Source organism: Vulpes vulpes, chromosome 5, assembly GCF_048418805.1.
Source record: "Vulpes vulpes isolate BD-2025 chromosome 5, VulVul3, whole genome shotgun sequence".
Taxonomy (NCBI): Eukaryota; Metazoa; Chordata; class Mammalia; order Carnivora; family Canidae; genus Vulpes; species Vulpes vulpes.
In genome coordinates this window covers 3510994-3531066 of record NC_132784.1, presented here as the reverse complement: position 1 = coordinate 3531066, position 20073 = coordinate 3510994, and the positions used below count along the sequence as shown (strand labels likewise).

At 44.4% G+C, this 20073-nt stretch overlaps 1 protein-coding gene across 5 annotated transcripts in view; it reads right to left on the bottom strand.

The window, feature by feature from the left end:
• The window catches only part of CYP27C1 (cytochrome P450 family 27 subfamily C member 1), a 30753-nt gene that overhangs the window by 7804 nt on the left and 2876 nt on the right, over positions 1-20073 (bottom strand). For 2 of the 5 annotated variants that reach the window (XM_072757491.1, XM_072757492.1), the window contains exons 2-8: positions 16659-16776; positions 15416-15615; positions 13500-13709; positions 12136-12299; positions 5742-5908; positions 4294-4372; positions 3614-3817 (exon numbers count right to left, since the gene is read on the bottom strand). In XM_072757491.1, coding sequence (XP_072613592.1) covers positions 3614-3817; positions 4294-4372; positions 5742-5908; positions 12136-12299; positions 13500-13709; positions 15416-15615; positions 16659-16776 — 1142 coding nt within the window. Of the gene's footprint in view, positions 1-3613; positions 3818-4293; positions 4940-5741; positions 5909-12135; positions 12300-13499; positions 13710-15415; positions 15616-16654; positions 16850-20073 lie in introns of those variants that run through there. The other 3 variants (XM_072757493.1, XM_072757494.1, XR_012001482.1) reach the window with 3 other exon arrangements.

Here is a 20073-nt window from a genome sequence, read left to right as displayed (position 1 = left end):
AGGGGCAGGGGGTAGGGGGCAGGGGCAGGGGCAGGGTTGATTGGGGACATATATTGAACTCCCTCCATTGTCACGTCCCAGGAGCCAAGCCGAACAACCTGTATTAGGCAGTCCATCGTGTTGTAGTATCCAGAGGGCTTTAGCAAAACATCTAACCTCTGACCTTTGGTTCTGACTTCAGAGAACTGCTTGCATATCCCCTGAGGCAGGAGAATTCACTTCAAAGCCAATGTGCCCCAGGATCTTTTTCCCTTTCTGAGCTGGCAACACTGTGCTCACTTAAAAAAAGTCCAAACCATGCAGGAAACACACAAGCAAAAAACGAAGCCCCTTGGGACATCTGGGTGGCTCAGTGGTTGAGCGTCTGCCTTTGGCCCAGGGCGTGATCTCGGGATCCAGGATGGAGGGAGCCTGCTTCTCCCCCTGCCTGTGTCTCTGCCTCTCTCTGTGTCTCTCGTGAATAAATAAATAAAATCTTAAAAAAACAAAGCCCCTCTTGCGCCCCAAGTCGCAATTCCCAGGGAGCTGAGTGTATCTCCTAAAAGTTCTCCGTGTGATACACATACCTTGTTCCCAATTTTAAGGAACCAGTTTGACAGTGCACCATTAATTAAAGTCCTTTCCCTTCCCAAAGCTACAGTTATGTTCCCTGCCCTGTGGGGGAAATGGCCACTTATAGGATTATGGAGAGCCCCTCGGTTACTAGTGTGCTGAGAGATTTTCTTCATGAATGTGTGTGGAATGCTGTCAATTCTTTTCAGGGGGGGTCATATAATTTTCCTCCTTCAGTTAGCTACTGTGGCAAATGATATCAACAGATGTCCGTGAGGTGGGCCATCCCTGCATCCTGCATGAACCTCACTTGCTCAGGATGCACTTTGGTTTCATATGCTGCTGGATTTGGTTTGCCAACTTGTCACTTAGGATATTTTCCATCTTTGTTAATACATCAGATTGGCCAGTAGTTTTCCTTTCTCATATTATTGTCTCCAGGTTTTGAATATCAGGGCTATGCAAGTCTCATAAAAATGAGACTTCTTTTGCTAGCTTCTGTTTGTATAAGACGATTACCCATTCCTTGAAGGTTTGATAAAACTTGTAATGAAGCTGTCCAGGTCTGGAACGTTTGGGGGTAGGGGAAATCTTCTGACCACTGATTCCATGTATTCAGTATCTGAGGTCTATTTTCCTTTGAGTCAATTGGGCAATTCACATTTTCTAGTACATTGTACATTTTATCTAAGTCTTCAAAGCTATTAGCAAAAAAAAAGCCGTTTGTGGTATTTTCTTGATTTAAAAAAAAAAATCAATGACTGCATGTTTAGCTATGTCTCCTTTCTCATTCTTAGCACAGCTTATTTGTGCTTCTTCTCTTTTTTTTTCTTGATAATTACAAATAATGATGGCCCCCTTCTATATTTGCACAAGTGGAAATGAGGACTCTAAGGAAAAACAGCAGCAGGTACACCTGTATGTTAATAGCACCAAACAAACAAAACCCCATCGCTGCCACTGAACACCCTGTTTCTGACCATCTTCCAGTGGGAGCACCGGGCAGGGCTGGCCTCTGTGCCCTCGGCTGGCACCTTGTGCTCTTGTGGTGCACCCCCCCCTCGTTCTTCAGGCAGCCAGAGCTGGAGAAGCAGCAAGCCCCACGGCCCACAGATCGACTCCCAGTAGGAAGTGGCCTCTGTCTGTCCAAGATGCAACTGCAGAATATATGGCAGCATTTTATGGAGCGTGGGACCTTCCTGAAAACCCAAGAGCAGCACTCAGGGCAGGTGTATGGGCAATGGCAGCTTCCACTTCTTTGGCACAGACTGTGTGTACACACAATTTTTAGTCCTCACACACCCAGAAGTAGGTATTGTGCCCATTTTGTGAATAAAGAAATAGGCTGAGCTTGGCTGAAAAACCTGCCCAGAGTGTCAGGACTAGAAAACAGCAGAACTGGGATTTGAGTCTACTTGCCCTGGAACTCACATCCATGCCGCACTGAGCTGCCGCTCACCTTAGACACGACTGGGACAGGCCAGTGTCCGCAGGGTCCACCACTCCCAGGGATGGCTGCACTGGGGGCAACATCACGGAGCCTTGCCAGCAGCTTCCGCACCATGACAGACAGGGCATGGGGGGGTGACCATGTGACATCCCTGTCACTGGGCTGTCCCTCCCACCCCAACCACCCAGCTCCAGAGGTGTTCTCCTCCCATGCCTCCTGCTCTGTGCTCCCCAGCTGGGCAGTAGCCCCTCAACTTCTCCAGCTCTCAGAGCTGTCTCCAAGTGCTGGCCATCCAAAATCCCTCTCCACCCCTCCCAGGCAGGCCAGGCTTCTGTAGTGCCTCATGCACTCTTGGGCCATCCATTATCAAGGTCCCAGCCCCTCTGTGTTCTGCTCTGGGCTCTGGAAGGCCACAGGAAGGAACCCCCATGACATGTGGGGGAGACACAGGAAGGAGTCAAGACACCTGGATGGTGCCACACATTTGCCACTCTGTGACTTTGGCAAGCGGCTCAATTCTCTGAGTGTCAGTTGCCTCCTCAATGAAATGGGGAGCCTGGGTCATCAGGTAATCTCTACATTCTTCCAATGCGATGTCAATGGCACTAGCTCCCAAAGTTGGGGCCAAGGTCTTCCATGGCTAAGATATATTAATAGTAGTCTTCCTAAATTTGCAAGTCTTCCTAAATTTGCAGGGAAACTTAGTAAGTAGAATTTTCTCTACTAAAGGCTTTTCTTTTATAAAATTTCCTTCAAACACAATTTAGCTCATGCTACAGCATGAACAAAAATACAGCATAGGTACAAAAGCATCTATTTCAATAGCAAGAGATTAAATGTAAGGTATTTCCCAACAAAAACCAAGCCTTCCTGATATTTCACAAGCTAAACAAGTTTGAGAACCACTGTGCGGTGTAAGTGGCTGGTTCACACGTCTCTCAGAGTGTAGCCCAGCAGTCACGGAGTCAGAATCACCCCCCAATAGCCTGACCCCAGGCCCACCAAATTACTATCTCTGCAGCGGACCCAGGAACCTGTATTTTAAGGAGTTTCCTAATGCCTTTGCTGCTCCACAACACTGGAGGACCACTAGTTTGACACTTTCCCATTCGCTTGTGTCGAGAGCTCCTTGTGTGATGAAGAGCTGAGTCCTCAGGCCCCTGTAGACAACCGCAACATGCACACCTCCCAGTCCTTCAGGCCTCCAAGGGCCCCAACTGCTGCCCCAGGGGTCCAAGGAGAAAAGAGTTTTGGTGAGTAGTTAGGGGACCGACGGGGGTGGCACTTTAAAATATAAAAGGGAGAGACTTGTGGGTGGCTCAGCCGTTGAGCAGCTGCCTTCTGGTCAGGTCGTGATCCTGGAGTCCTGGGATCAAGTCCCACATCTCCCTGCGGGGAGCCTACTTCTCCCTGTGCCTGTGTCTCTGCCTCTCTGTGTCTCTCATGAATAAATTAAATTTTAAAAAATCTTAAAATATAAAAGAGATTTAACATGAAGCTCTTGCTTTTGAGCTTTCAAAATCGCTTCTCCTTCCCACCCACGTCTTCGTCTGGTAGAGCTCAATAAAAAGGCCGAGGCAGAAGGCCGACCTCCGGCCCCCACATGCCTACCTGGATGATGACGAGATGGATCTCCAGCTCCGCAATTCTCCGCCCAATGCAGCTCCGAACCCCGTACCCAAAGGGGATGGACCCAAAGTTGTCAACTCGGTCCAGGCTTCCCTTTCGCAGCCAGCGCTCTGGCCAGAACTCCTTGGCCCGAGGGAAGTTCTCATCCTCGTAGGACGTGGCGTAGTGGCAGAGGGCCAGCTGGGTCTGAGGACACCATTTGCCACAGAAAAGAAATAAAGAATAGGATCAGGCAAAAGCAAAGCAGAGGCCAGAACCCCCTCCCACTCCACCCCCTGGTTGGACAGTCCCTGCAGGAGTACTTCTGGCCGGGAGGAGCCGTACAGACCCCGGAGCGGCAGCCCTCCTGCTGTGGATGCACAGCCCTGTGCCCGGGCGGCCACCCAGGGGATTCGAGGCTGTCCTCCCCCCCGCCGCCCCCGCACAGCTGCTGGGTCCGCGGGCCTCTGGGGGAGACAGGAGAGAGGCCTGCGAGCGACAGAAACATCTGGCTTTGCTTTTCGCAGGGCAACAAGCCCTTCCTTGCTTTCAGAGCCCCATCTTCATCATAAAACACATGCAGAAGGAAAGGAAACTCCTGCCATGTGCTTGCACGCAAGGACTCCCTGCACACAGCAATGCACACGGCGGGGCCACCCCCACACCCCGGCAGCTCAACTCACGCCTTTGGGAATCAGGTACCCCCCAACGACCAGGTCTTCCTGGGTGACCCTGCCGTTTCCCGGCAGCACTGGAAACAGCCTGGAAGAGAATCAATGAAAGTGGGAATGGGGTGGTCACTTTTACTTATTTTTTTTTAAGGATTTTATTTATTTATTCATTCATGAGAGAGAGGCAGAGACCCAGGCAGAGGGAGAAGCAGGCTCCATGCAGGGAGCCCGACGTGGGGCTCGATCCCGGGTCTCCAGGATCACGCCCTGGGCCGAAGGCGGCGCTGAACCGCTGGGCCCCCCGGGCTGCCCGGGCTGGTCACCTTTAATGTACTGTACTCAACTTTCAAAAGTCTGGATGTTTTGCTCCTTTCAGTTTTCGAAAACGTAACACACGGTCCACTTTCAACTAAGAAATCTCGTAAGGACTTCATGGCTCCTTAGCTGTGGCCCACGCGCATTCTGAGGAACGGGGAAGGCGGGTTCCCGGGCCGAAAGTGTTAGGAAATCCGAACCAGAGGCCTGAACGTGCCGCTGCTCCCCAGGAGGGATCACCCCGAGTTTGGGAAATTTACATGGGCGCGGGGCCCACGGGAAACACTGTGGGAAACGCTGCACTCCAGCTGTGGACCGGCTCCGAGAGGCAATCTGAAGAAAACTGGAAGAAAACTAGTGACAACTACCAGTAAACACACAGCTACCCCCCCCACCCTGGCCCGGTTGAGCGTGTTGTAGATGGAGGATGCACCGTAATTCGAAACGCCACAATCAAGCCAAGTTTAAGAGAGTCGTCGCAGTGTGTACCCCGTACCCAGCCCTGCTCTTCCTCAGGGCAGTTCCCCCACAGGGGAACACTGTGCTCAGAATCCTCGAACCTCAAAGGGGGAAGAAATTTCCCTGGGCACCTGATCCCACCTCCCACCTAAATCCACCCAAAGCCAACCACTTCCCCACGTCCGGGCTTTTCGGGGTGTTGGTAAAAACCCCGCCGAGAAGTGACGGAGTCTATGGGAGTCTCCAACCCAACTAGCACGTCCACGTAAGAACCCCGGTAAGCAGATGTGGCAATGAGCCCAACAGCTCAAAGTATCTTCCTGATCAGTTTTGTTCTGCTTTACTTTTGGAGGAACAGAAACCAGGGAGGACTGATCCAGGAACATGCTGGGGGACTTGGTGAACCAAGTGAGTAAAGCAGGTACGACGCCTGGTGACCGCTCCAAAGAGCTTTATGAAGAACAATTAACATTTCAGACCGTAAACCAGAGCAGCCTTTCTGCGCTTCTGACGAGGGCAGAGAGGAAGCAAAGGCAGTTACAGACGCCCCCCTCCAAACGCTGCGGCCACTGAAGGTTGTTGGGGCATTTGCTTTGGACCTGGTTTTTAAGTCAAAAGCAGAAATCATCATGATAAGGAATCAGACTTAAAAGACAGTTTTGGACGTGAATTTTGGTGCTTTTTACCTCAAGGTTTCCTTCAGCAGAGCTCTGACCAGTGGGACTTTGGGGACGTCAGCTGCCGTTGGGATGTGCCTCTCCCCCAGATTCTTAACGATCTCCTGGTACAGGGTCTGCTGCACCTGTGGGTGCCTGGCGAGGAGATACACTGCCCAGGATAACGTGAACGACGTCTAATAAAGAAACCAGCAGACACACACAAGATGAGTAATGCCGAGGATTTAAGTAGCAGGCGACGTAGACATGAAGTCACGTAAGCATTAGCACTGGGCAGAGTCACATTCATACAACTCTATCTGAGCACGTAAGGTCTCGCCCAAACAAAAGGTGATTTTCCCTAATTTGTGCCAGAAAAAAAAAACAAATATTTTTGAAAGCAACATCAACTATGTGATTCAATGTCCTTCAATAAAGGACCACAGGAGAGATTATTTTAGAACTTTTTTGGATCATTTAAGAGCAATCCTCTTCAATGGAGTCTGAGAGGACCTAAAGATGCTGGTCAAGCCTGCAAGTTGTGTCCGGAACTTTCTGTGACCTTTTCTGCAACAGTCATCTATTTTTTGCTAGAAAGGGCCAGACTGCCTATCAGTCCAAAACCATTCAGTATGGAACTTCAAGAGCCCACGATGGCTGGGTGGGGCCCGCTTGGTCATCACATCTGGGAGGGGGAGGTCACTATTTGTCAGCCACTGTTTCCATGCACTTCTCAAGTAAAGCAGCCTGAAGGATTTAATAGATAATTTATGCAAAACAGTATCATTTTTTATATCACGTCTCAGACTGAAGAATTACATTTCTGGCTATTGAGAATAATTCTATTTTATGCTCCTAGGGTCTAAAACTTTCACTACATGCTCACTATTACCTATGTGACTATATTTCACTCTCTTATAAACAAGGATATTCCACAGTATAAATGTCTTCTCTTTTACCTAAAAACAAAATCTAAAGTCAGTAGGCCATACTGATATCATTTCCCTATAATAGATATTATATGTTTTTAGAGGGCAAGCTCTCCTGTAATATATACATAATGCACAAGTCCTTCCTTATAAATGATAAGGAAATAATTTATAAATTTCTATTAAAATCATATTTCTGTGGAAAAACCAAATGCACTATATACATAGAATGGAATACTATATTTGTACCTCGTAGATACTGTGGGTTGGGTTCCAGACCACCACAATAAAACGAGGATCACAATAAAGTGAGTCTCAAATGAATCTTAGGTTTCCTAGTACACATAAAAGTAATATTTACACTACACCACAATCTATTAAGTATGCAATAGCATTATGTCTAAAACAACAATGTACCCACCTTAATTTTAAAATACTTCATTGCTAAAAAATGCTAACCAGTCACCTGAGCTTCCAGCAAGCCTTAATCACCCACTGAGCAGACCAGGGATTCTATTATATATTATTATAACAAATATAATATAATATATGTTTGTATATTATATATTATTACAAATATAATATGTATTATATATTTGTTATAATGAATATAATAATTAAAATGTTTGAAATATCCTGAGAAATAGCAAAATGTGACACGGAGCCGACAGACTTGCTTAATGCAGGGTGGCCACAAACCTTTAATCTGTAAAGAACAAAACAAAACAAAACACACACACACACATACATACAATCTTCGAGGTACAATAAAGTGAGGGATGCCTGTATGCAACTATATCAGTGAATCCTGAAATCATTTGCTAAGTGAATGGAGCTAGATGCAAAATACACACTGCATGATTCCATTTCTATACATTTCTAGAAAAGTGAGAACTGATGCTCAGCATCAGAAAGCAGATCAGTGGTTGCCAGGGGCAGGGGTGTCAGGAGAGATAGACTGAAATGAGGGTAAGTAAATTTCAGGGATGGTAGAAATGTTTAGGGTCTTGACCGTGGCAGTGGTTTCATAAATGCTTGCATTTGTGCTTATCCTGTCTCTGCCAACAATTTGTTATCAAATTGTACGGTTTAAAAGGATGCAGTTTCTTTCGCATAAATTATACTGCAATAAAGGTTTTTAATATGTTAGAAAATGAATATGAAGTTGTAGGAACTTCACCGCCTGATGCACCCTTCACCCGCCTCTGGTAGGAATGCTTGGTCCTTCCTTTCTGAGCTCCACCTTGTATGATGCTCGTAGATACCACCAGGGAGCAGGAGGGGAAATGCACCCAAATCCGCTTAGAGGTGAGGCCATCCACTCACTCATCCCTTCCTGGCTCAAGCAAACCTACATCACCCACTGCATTCAACGGGCTGATAAGAATTTTCATTGATCATATTGATTTCATCGGTTAGCTTGACAGATGGTTTTGTTTTATTGTTGTAGAAGATCCATAAGAATATGGAGTTTATACTCTTTTTTCTTTCTTTTTTTTTTTTTTGCTTTTACATGTTTACATGACATTATAATAAAAATAATGTCAACCCTGGGTGGGGGTGGTTCTTCCTTTAAACAGGTTTGTGCCTCAGTCCAGTTCAGGAAGCACTCGTGTAAAGGAAAACCTTGGAGGTGAGGAGCTTAGTTGTTTAGTTTTGAAGGGCTTTGGAAAGAGTAAAGCACCAGGCAGATCTTAATTATTTCACTCAATGAACTTTTCTTCCACCAGATAAGAAAAGCCTGGCCCTGCTTGCCTCTGCTTCACTACTTCTTTTTAGCAAATTTTAAAATTTTTCTGTGCAGGACCGGGACGCCTGGGTGGCTCAGTGGTTGGGCGTCTGCCTTTGGTTTAGGTTGTGATCCTGGGGTCCTGGAATCGGGCTCCCTGCAGGGAGCCTGGTTCTTCTCACTCTGCCTATGTCTCTGCCTCTCTCTGTGTGTCTCTCCTGAATAAATAAATAAAATCTTTAAAAATAATAATAAAATAAAATTTCTCTGGGTATATAACCCCATGTATATCATTTTTCATACATGAATAAAGGTATCCTATTACATATGTTTTGGGAGGAAACTGGACTCCCTTTGCCCCACAGCACCCTCCCATCCAGGTGACCCATGTTGACAATTCAGTGTGTACCCTCCATACTTCCTCCACACTCATAAGGTCACATACAGACACAGATATGCACACAGATGGGCAGGGGCCATGCCACCATTTGTTTTACCAACAGGACCACAGCGTATACAGTTTTCTGCATCTTCATGTCTCAGTTAACAACAGGGGATGGAATTACCACCCAGTCAACTGGCAGTGCTTTGTTTCATTCTCATATTCCTCCTTCCTTGGTCATAGTAGATTATTCACCTGCCACAATAAATCCGTTCATTGGGATCTTATTTAAGATTGACAGACAAACATATTCCTAAGTCAAACTGTTTGTTACGCTTTTCTTTCTTTATGCTCTCTTTAGCAGATTTTGGTTTAAGAGTTATGGTGGCTTTATAAAATTAATTGGGAAGTTCTCCATGACCTGCAATATTTTAAACGATTAATAAAGTTTTTAACATCTGTGCCTTCTTCATTTCTGAGATTATGAAGCAATGGACCAACGTTTGCAAATCGGGAATGATTTTTAAACTTTAAACACACTGTTGCTTTGTGTGCGTGATAACTGAATGGGGGTTACCTTTTTTGCAGAATTATGGTTTTATGCTTTCAAATACATGTATATTGGGCACCTGGGTGGCTCAGTTGGTGAAGTGTCTACTTTTAGCTCAGGTCATGATCTCAGGGTCCTGAGACAGAGCCCCAGGTCGGGGAGTGGAGGTGGGGGTGAGGGGTGGGTCCCTGCTCAATGGGGAGTCTGCTTCTCCCTCTCGCTCTGCCCCCGCTCGTGCTTTCTCATGAACTCACTCTCTCTCAAATAAATAAATAAAATCTAAATAAATAAATAATACAATAAAATACATGCATATCATTTAAAAGTTAGATTTTTCTCCTGGAGACTTTCAGCAGTAGAAAAAGCAAATGTTCAGTTAGTGCAAACACATATGAGATTACTAGCAAAGAACACTCGTAAAACAATCAATGTGATTCATCATATCAGCAAGAGAAAAACCAAGAACCATATGATCCTCTCATTAGATGCAGGGAAAGCATTTGACAAAATACAGCATCCATTCCTGATCAAAACTCTTCAGAGTGTAGGGATAGAGGGAACATTCCTCAACATCTTAAAAGCCATCTACGAAAAGCCCACAGCAAATATCATTCTCAAAGGGGAAACCCTGGGAGCCTTTCCCCTAAGATCAGGAACAAGACAGGGATGTCCACTCTCACCACTGCTATTCAACATAGTACTGGAAGTCCTCGCCTCAGCAATCAGACAACAAAAAGACACTAAAGGCATTCAAATTGGCAAAGAAGAAGTCAAACTCTCCCTCTTCGCCGATGACATGATACTCTACATAGAAAACCCAAAAGCCTCCACCCCAAGATTGCTAGAACTCATACAGCAATTTGGCAGCGTGGCAGGATACAAAATCAATGCCCAGAAATCAATGGCATTTCTATACACTAACAATGAGACTGAAGAAAGAGAAATTAAGGAGTCAATCCCATTTACAATTGCACCCAAAAGCAGAAGATACCTAGGAATAAACCTAACCAAAGAGGTAAAGGATCTATACCCTAAAAACTACAGAACACTTCTGCAAGAAATTGAGGAAGATACAAAGAGATGGAAAAATACTCCATGCTCATGGATTGGCAGAATTAATATTGTGAAAATGTCAATGTTACCCAGGGCAATGTACACGTTTAATGCAATCCCTATCAAAATACCATGGACTTTCTTCAGAGAGTTGGAACAAATTATCTTAAGATTTGTGTGGAATCAGAAAAGACTCCGAATAGCCAGGGGAATTTTAAAAAAGAAAACCATATCTGGGGGCATCACAATGCCAGATTTCAGGTTGTACTACAAAGCTGTGGTCATCAAGACAGTGTGGTACTGGCACAAACACAGACACATAGATCAATGGAACAGAATAGAGAACCCAGAAGTGGACCCTGAACTTTATGGTCAACTAATATTCGATAAAGGAGGAAAGACTATCCATTGGAAGAAAGACAGTCTCTTCAATAAATGGTGCTGGGAAAATTGGACATCCACATGCAGAAGAATGAAACTAGACCACTCTCTTGCACCAGACACAGAGATAAACTCAAAATGGATGAAAGATCTAAATGTGAGACAAGATTCCATCCAAATCCTAGAGGAGAACACAGGCCACACCCTTTTTGAACTCGGCCACAGTAACTTCTTGCAAGATACATCCACGAAGGCAAAGAAACAAAAGCAAAAATGAACTATTGGGACTTCATCAAGATAAGAAGCTTTGGACATCAAAGGATACAGTCAACAAAACTCAAAGACACCCTACAGAAGGGGAGAAGATATTTGCAAATGACGTATCAGATAAAGGGCTAGTTTCCAAGATCTATAAAGAACTTATTAAACTCAACACCAAAGAAACAAACAATCCAATCATGAAATGGGCAAAAGACATGAACAGAAATCTCACAGAGGAAGACATGGACATGGCCAACAAGCACATGAGAAAATGCTCTGCATCACTTGCCATCAGGGAAATACAAATCAAAACCACAATGAGATCCCACCTCACACCAGTGAGAATGGGGAAAATTAACAAGGCAGGAAACCACAAATGTTGGGGAGGATGCGGAGAAAGGGGAACCCTCCTGCACTGTTGGTGGGAATGTGAACTGGTGCAGCCACTCTGGAAAACTGTGTGGAGGTTCCTCAAAGAGTTAAAAATAGACCTGCCCTACGACCCAGCAATTGCACTGTTGGGGATTTACCCCAAAGATCCAGATGCAATGAAACGCCGGGACACCTGCACCCCGATGTTTCTAGCAGCAATGTCCACAATAGCCAAACTGTGGAAGGAGCCTCGGTGTCCATCGAAAGATGATGGATAAAGAAGCTGTGGTCTATGTATACAATGGAATATTCCTCAGCCATGAGAAACGAGAAATACCCACCATTTGCTTCGATGTGGATGGAACTGGAGGGTATTATGCTGAGTGAAGTAAGTCAATCGGAGAAGGACAAACAGTGTATGTTCTCATTCATTTGGGGAATATAAACAATAATGTAAGGGAATATAAGGGAAGGGAGAAGAAATGTTGGGAAATATCAGAAAGGGAGACAGAACATAAAGACTCCTAACTCTGGGAAACGAACTGGGGGTGGTGGAAGGGGAGGAGGGCGGGGGGTGGGGGTGAATGGGTAACGGGCACTGAGGGGGACACTTAACCGGATGAGCACTGGGTGTTATTCTGTATGTTGGTAAATTGAACACCAATAAAAAAATAATTTATTAAAAAAAAAGAGAGAGATTACTAGCAAAGGCCCCGGCTTTAGTTGTGCTTTGCTTATGAAGAAGAGAGAAAGGCCAGGACACTTACCGTGTCGACACCAGCCAGCAGCATCTCCGTCATGTTGGCATAGATCTCCTCCAGCGTCAGCTCCTGACTGAGGAAGAGGCATGTGAGCAGCCCCCCTCTTACCCTCTCCCCGCGGTCCATGTGGCACTGTATGTCCTTCAGCTTATTGTCAACATGGATTTGGCCTGTTTGAAAAGAGTTATTTCTTTTGAAAGAAGTTTTGGCTGAGAATAATCTAATCTTCCCAACAGATGAATCTGTGGCAGGTTCCAAAGCAAATGAAACCCAGATTGATTTACCATCATCAACCTGAGAAGCTCATGAATATGCTTGTTTGTATAAATGAATGAAAAGTTAAAGACAAGCTAAGCATCTCTTCCTCTCTGAAAATAATGCAGAAGGTATTTGAAAATGTTTGCTTTACTCATCAAAGAGCCAAGAAAGCTTTGGAGTAACAAGAATACAGATCTCTTTGTTCTTTTTTTTTTTTCCACTATGTTTCCAGAAGGGAGAATGGAATGAGTGTAAAGGCCATGTTACCATAAAAAGATAGTGGCATATTAGATCCATCAGAACTAATATACTCAACTGAAAGTTGGCCTTCAAAAGACACTATGGGACGCTTCTTTCAACGTTAGTGTTGTTCTAAAAACATTGTTCTAATAAACATTTTGGAAATCTTTTCTTTTTGGAAATTCTTTTTTAGTGAAATGTTTAGCTACGTAGGAAAACTAATCTTGTTTGCTGGGTTTGAAGAAAGTATTCTTTCCCAGTTTGTTTCTCCACGTAAAAGACAGAGGACTTTGTCTCTTTCCAAAAAGCTGCAAATGAGAATGTTCGAGTGAATGTGCACAGGCCCAAACACTGTCTGCGTTTCAAGCACTGATAGAATTATTGGACTAAAGACATCATCTCCTTACACAACATTTACTTGCATTTATCAGCGCTAGCCTGTTTGTCACAATAAAAAGAATTTGAAAATGAGAAACCTATCACGTTGTTTACAGTAGCAACCCACATGCTTCTTGTCATCTGAGAAGCTGATCCAAACAGCTGATCCGGGGGCATCTGGGTGGCTCAGCGGGTTAAGCCTTCCACTCAGGTCATGATCCCAGGGTCCTGGGGTGGAGCCCACGTCGGGACTCCCTGCTCAGTGAGAAGCCTGCTTCTCCCTCCCCTTGCTCTTATGCATACTCGCTCTCCCTCCTCTCAAATAAATAAAATCTTAAAAAATAAATAAATAACCGGTCCAAATAACATGCAACTGCATGAGACCACCCTCCACAGCATCACCCTTCTGGCTGCATGAGCATCAAATACACCATGAGAGCCACGCAACTGTATCAACTAGTGAGACAACAGGTGCCCCTCGAGTCTTCTCTTACTGAATTTGAAGAGTCCGTCCCAGGACCTGCAGAACTCCAGCCAGGGTTTGGGGATGAGAGGGCGGAGCCACCTGGGGATGGCGCCCGCATACATGGAGGTCTTGAACATGCTGAACATGAGCCCCAGAGCCTCGATGTAGTCCACGGTGGGCTGCGGGACACTGTTCTCCAGGCAGCCCAGGCGGCTTTCATAGAGGATGGTGGCCACCCCTGCACGGGAAGGAGAGTTTAAGTAAGTCAGTTGGAGAAGGACAATCATCATATGGTTTCATTCATACAGGGAATATAAGAAATTGTGAAAGGGATCATAGGGGAAAGGAGGGAACTGAGTGGGAAAAATTAGAGAGGGAGACAAACCATGAGAGACTCCGAACTCTGGGAAACAAAGGGCTGTGGAAGGGGAGGTGGGTGGGGGGTTGGGGTAACCGGGTGATGGGCACTGAGGAGGACACATGATGGGATGAGCACGGGCTGTTAGACTATATGTTGGCAAGTCAAACTTCAATTAAATATATATGTATATGTAATAAACCCTCATCTTCTACAACTCGCAGTGTCGATGTGCAATATCTAGCCATAAAAGTAAGTTTCAAAAGCAATCGAGGTGACTTCCTTGAGCCAGGCTCTGCTGTGCTCTATCACTGCAGGATTTCTTCACCACATCCTGAGCTTACAAGGCTCTGAGTATTCAGTGCTGATGGCCAGTGGGGAGGTCACTCCTGCCTGGCAGGGCTCGGCTGCATCACACTCCCCTCCCTTCCCTCTCGATGGTTTGTTCAAGACCCAAGATGCAAAGCCCCCAACCTTTCGGCCCACTGGCCCAATGCTGGAGAATCGAAAGGTGGCTCCGCTAGGCCACCAAGTGGGGACCCCCAGGCCCAGAGAGCCACAGGAACAGAGGAAACAGCCTCAATGAATCAGGACAAAGCAGGATTTCCCACTGTGTCCCATTCGAGATCGAATCCCACGTCAGGCTCCCGGTGCATGGAGCCTGCTTCTCCCTCTGCCTGTGTCTCTGCCTCTCTCTCTCTCTCTCTGTGACTATCATAAATAAATAAAAATTTAAAAAATAAATAAATAAATAAATTTGAAGTAAGGTAAGCTCACTTTTAAAAAAGGAGAATGCTGATAGAAAGTCCTTGATGGAAAAAAGCAAAGTACAGAACAACCTGTTTGGTACGCTACTATTCTGTTTTGGTTTTTTAAGTAAAAAGAACATTCACATGTATCTCCTTGTATGTGCATAAAGTATCTCTTGAAGAAACTGGTAACCTCCCCAGCTCAGGGGAGAGGAAGAGGGAGGGGACTTTTCAATGACTACCTTTGGGTTTGATTTTCGATTTTAGGACATGGATGGGAATGTCCTGCCCATTCCACATTTTAAAAGCTACAATAACTAGAGTAGAGGCCCTCTAAACTTCTACTCTGTTTTCAACAAACTGTGCTAAAGCAAAATGTGTGGTAATTAGGAGCATGATTCTTGAGTTAAAAAGACCTGGATTTGGAGCACTTGGGTGGCTCCGTGGTTGAGCGCCTGCCTTCAGCTCAGGTTGCAATCCCCAGGTCCTGGGATCAAGTCCCACATTGGGCTCCCCTCAGGGAGCCTGCTTCTCCCTCTGCCTATGTCTCTGCCTCTCTCTGTGTCTCTCATGAATAAATAAAATCTTAAAAAAAGGGGGGGGGGCTGGATATGAAATTAAGTTTCTGCCACTAAAAATGGGGGCTGTTTTCCAGTTTCCCCACTTATAAACCAGTGGCGGTGGTACATCCGGCACAGTTAGCACCATGAGAGCTATGTGTGGGTATGCACAGGGCTCAGCACAATGCCCGCAGGGACACAGGATATGCCCAGTGGATGAGAACTACTATTTTGGGCAAATGTCCTTTCTTCCATCTATCTTCTGACTTCACCTCACCTTCCATTGAATATTTGAAGAAAAGGTCATTGACATTGGTCACAGTTTCTCCATCTTCTGCCTGGCTCTTGAGAATGTAGATTCTTTTAATTAAATCAGCAATAACTTGGTTGATTTCTCCTGAAAAAATGGCCACGTCTCTTGGTTTCAGAATTCTTTGTCTCAATACACGTCTCATCTTGAGCCACTGTTCACCCTCCCTAGAAGAATAAAGCGAGTTTCAGATAATCTTAATAATCTTACTTCCACTGATATTCCGGAAAAGAACTCGGTGAACCTCTGAGAGTCTCCCCAGCAATAAAAAGCCAACAAGATCTGCTGATCCAAATGGAATTAAGATACTGTGCGGAGAGAAGGGATAACTTCAACCTTGTATTCTCTTCCCCTTGACACAAACTTTAAGGGGGAAAATTGCCACTGGGAATCATCTTTATGAAAGTAATATGATTTCCTTTGAAAAACCTTGCCAGAAGATTATAATAAAGAGACATGAAGCTGTTGTGATTAGCAAAAGAGAAAAGGTTTTATGTGTATGAACTCCTAAGCCCTGGACAGAGCTCCTGGGCAGATAGTTGATGCCAAGCCGCAGGTGATGGCACAGAGAATAGAGTTTTTGTGGCATTTCATCATTCCCCTCCAGGGCTGGGTAAATGGGGAGAAGGTATTTGATTATTTCTTTCAGAGCAGAAGTTGAGGGATTCTGGTAACATCCAGTCCCTATGATTAGCTCTCAGAGGGCAGAGAGGTGTTGATGAGTCTTGTTTACAAATAATAATCACAGCCTGTTAGGAGACAGGAACATCATCACATGGCAGTCCATGCAGGAAGGCTCTTAGCCCCTCTTCAGGGTCTCCTAAAGCAGCTGCCTGCCTCACCTCCAACCCCCTCGCCTGCCCACAGATAGGCTCTGCGAGCCTCCCTCCCTTGGTTGTCACTGAGAGGATACCTGCAGTCTCAGAGCACTGCTTGGGGAACAGTTCCTCCCCTGCAGTTCCTACCCAGTTCCTGCAGGCTAGTGTGACCTGACTTTGTCCCTGCCATCAAACCTCTTCCCAGAGGAGAAGGGACAGGGCCCTTCTCATTTGCCCAGTATTTAAAAGATCACACAAAGAGGCTGTCTTGACACAATTCCACTGAGAGTTCTGCAATTCATTAAAGATTGATTTTTAGAGCTCAGCATCCAGGCAGGAGTCTCCCTGGGCTCCCCACTCCCACCCATGGCTCGCCCAGGCCACATACTCACGCTGAGATGAGCCCGGTGGATCTGCCTCGTAAGTGTCGGTACTCCTGCCAGGACTCCATGTTGGCTCTCTGGGGTGTGGCCCCCTCTGCCCGGAGCACCTGAGCCACCATGTCTCGGTCTGCAATAGATACTACAAACTGAGGACCAAAGTGAGACTTGAAGATTTTTCCATATTCCCGTGTGTGCTTCTGCTGCAATACCATGGAGACACCAAAAAAGGAAAAAATACACAGATATGATATACCTTTGACATAAACATTTGTTTTAGGGTAGCAGAAAATTGGGGCAGAGGAAAGCTCTACATTACACAGATCTCAACCAGAGTTGTAACATTACATACTCCTGAGAGAAATGTACTTTCACATCAATAATCATATTCACATAAGTTTTCTTATTTTTTTTTAAATTTTACCTATTTATTCATAGAGACACAGAGAAAGAGAGAGGCAGTGACACAGGCAGAGGGAGAAGCAGGCTCCATGCAGGGAGCCCAACGTGGGACTTGATCCCAGGTCTCCAGGATCACACCCCAGGCTGTAGGCCATGCTAAACCCCTGAGCCACTGGGGCTGCCCAAGTTTTCTTATTCTTTAGAGCTATGTTTTCAACAATACTTAGCTATGTAGAGCAATAAGAGAAATGTCATTATGGATGTCTCCATGAACTGCAGGGCCTTTGATTCCCTGTGCTAAAAAGACTGCCAACCCCTGTCCCAGGCCCTTGGTGGCTCTACCACCCTGTTCTGAAGAGAGAGAGCCCTCTGCAGGCAATCTGTAATGAACATGTGGCCCCCAGCAAGAAAATGAAAGAAAAAGCATCCAGATTAGAAAGAGAGAAGTAATGCTACCTCTAATCATAGATGACATGATTTGACATACAGAAAATTCTAAGGAATCCACTAAAAGACTATCAGAACTAATAAACAAGTTCAGCAAGCCTGCAGGATCTAAGATCAATATACAAAAGTCAGTTGTATTTCCACACAATAGCAATGAATAATCCAAAACAAAAATTAAGAAAAGTATAATAGCATCAAAAATAATAAAATCCTTAGAAATAATTTTTTTTAAGTGCAAAACTTATATTTCAAAAGCCATAAGAGATCATTGAAAGAAATTAAAGAACACCTAAATAAATAGAAAGATATCCCATGTTCATGGATTGGAAGACTTAATATTATTAAGATGGGAATACTCCCTAAATTCACCCATAAATTCAATATAATCTCTATCAGAATTTCAGTTGACTTCTTTGTAGAGAATTTACAAGCTTGAAATTCATATGGAAATGCAATGGGCCAAGAACAGCAAAAACTACCCCGAAGAAAAAGAGCAAAGTTGAAGCATTCCATTTATTTTGTTTCAAAACTTGCTGTAAAAGCAACAGTAATCAAGGCAGCATAGTACTGGCATGAGGATAATCATCTAAACCACTGGAGGAGGGGATCCCTGGGTGGCAAAGCGGTTTAGCCCCTGCCTTTGGCCCAGGGCGCAATCCTGGAGTCCCGGGATCGAGTCCCACATCGGGCTCCCGGCATGGACTTGCTTCTCCCTCCTCCTGTGTCTCTGCCTCTCTCTCTCTCTCTCTCTCTCTCTGTCTATCATAAATAAATAAATAAATAAATAAATAAATAAATAAATAAATCTTTAAAAAAAAACAAACCCATATATCTGTGGTCAATTGATTTTCAACAGTGTGCCAGTGCCAAGACAGTTAAATAGGGAAAGAACAGTCTCTTCAACTAATGGTGCTGGGACACCTGGGTATCTACAGGCAAAGAATGAATTTATACCCTTCTCTCATACCAGATATAAAAATTACCTCAAAAGGGTTCAAGCCCTAAATATAAGAGCCAAAACCATAAAATTCTTAGAAGAAAAGATTGGGGTAAATCCTCATGAACCTTGGATTTGGTAATGATGTCTTAAGATACAATATCAAAACCACAAACAAGAAAAGAAAAAAATAGAAAATTGGACTTCATCAAAATTTAAAACTTTTGTTTCAAAGGATACTATGAAGAAAGTAAAAAATAATCCCCAGAATTGAGAAACTATTTGCAAAGCACACATCTGATAAGGGACTTGTATGGAAAATATATATATTGAAAAAAACTATTACCGACTCAATAAAACAATGAACCAATTAAAAATTGGGCAATTATTTGAATGGACATTTCTCTAAAGAAGATATACAAATGGATAATAAGCAGATGAAAATAAGCTCAACATCATTAGTCATCAGGGAAATGCAAGTCATAATCATAATGAGATGGCACTTTACACCCCACTAGAATGGTTATAGTCAAAAGGATAGGTAATAACAAGCCCTGACAAGGATGTGGAGAAATCACAACCTCTTACACCACTGGTTGAAATGTACACAGTGCAGCCACTTCAGAAACAGTCTGGCAGTTCCTCAAAAGGTTAAATACAGAGTTACTATTTGATCCTGAAATCCCACCCCTAGAAATATATCCAAAGAAATGAAAATATATATCTATACAAAAACAAACATATTGAATGTTCATAGCATCATTATTCACTATTAGCAAAAAGGTGGAAACAATCTGCATGTCTGTCAGCTGATAAATGGACAAGCAAATGTAGTATGTCCCTATGGTAGAATGTTATTTATACCTAAAAAAGGTGAGGTGTGGGGCAGCCCAAGTGGCTCAGGGGTTTAGCGCTGCCTTCAGCCCAGGGCCTGATCCTGGGGTCCTGGGATCGAGTCCCATGTCAGGCTCCCTGCACAGAGTCTGCTTCTCCCTCTATCTGTATCTCTGCCTCTCTCTCTCTCTCTCTCTCTCTCTCTCTCTCTCTCTCTCTCTGTGTGTGTGTGTGTGTGTGTGTGTCTCATGAATAAATAAATAAAATCTTAAAAAAAAAGATGAGGTGCTATACACACCACAACAAAATTGAACCTTGAAAATGTGATTCTCAGTGAAAGAAGCCAGACACAAAAGACCACATATTTTGATTCCACTTATATGAAATGTTCAGAATAGGCCAGTCTATAAAGACAGAAAGTAAATTAGTGGTTGCTTATGGCTGGAGGGATGGAAAGTTGGGGAGTGATAGCTAAAAGAAACAATATGGGGTTTCTTTTTAAGGTTATGAACATGTTCTAAGATTGACTGGGGTGACTACGATGGTAGTGAATTAGATCTCAATGGCACTGTTACCAAAAAACAAAGAGAAATCACAATAAATGTAAATGGGTTAAATAAGTGAACAAACAAATAAATAAGAGAGAGAGAGAGAGTACCCTCCAGCCTGGCTCACCATGGCAGAGCCAGGGCTGAGCATATGGGGAAAATGACTAAGTCTCTCTTTGGCATCTGCCAACATTTCTTTATCTCTCAACCTTAGAAATAGAGGCCAGAGGGTTTGTCGTCTCTCCCTTCTTCCTTCTCC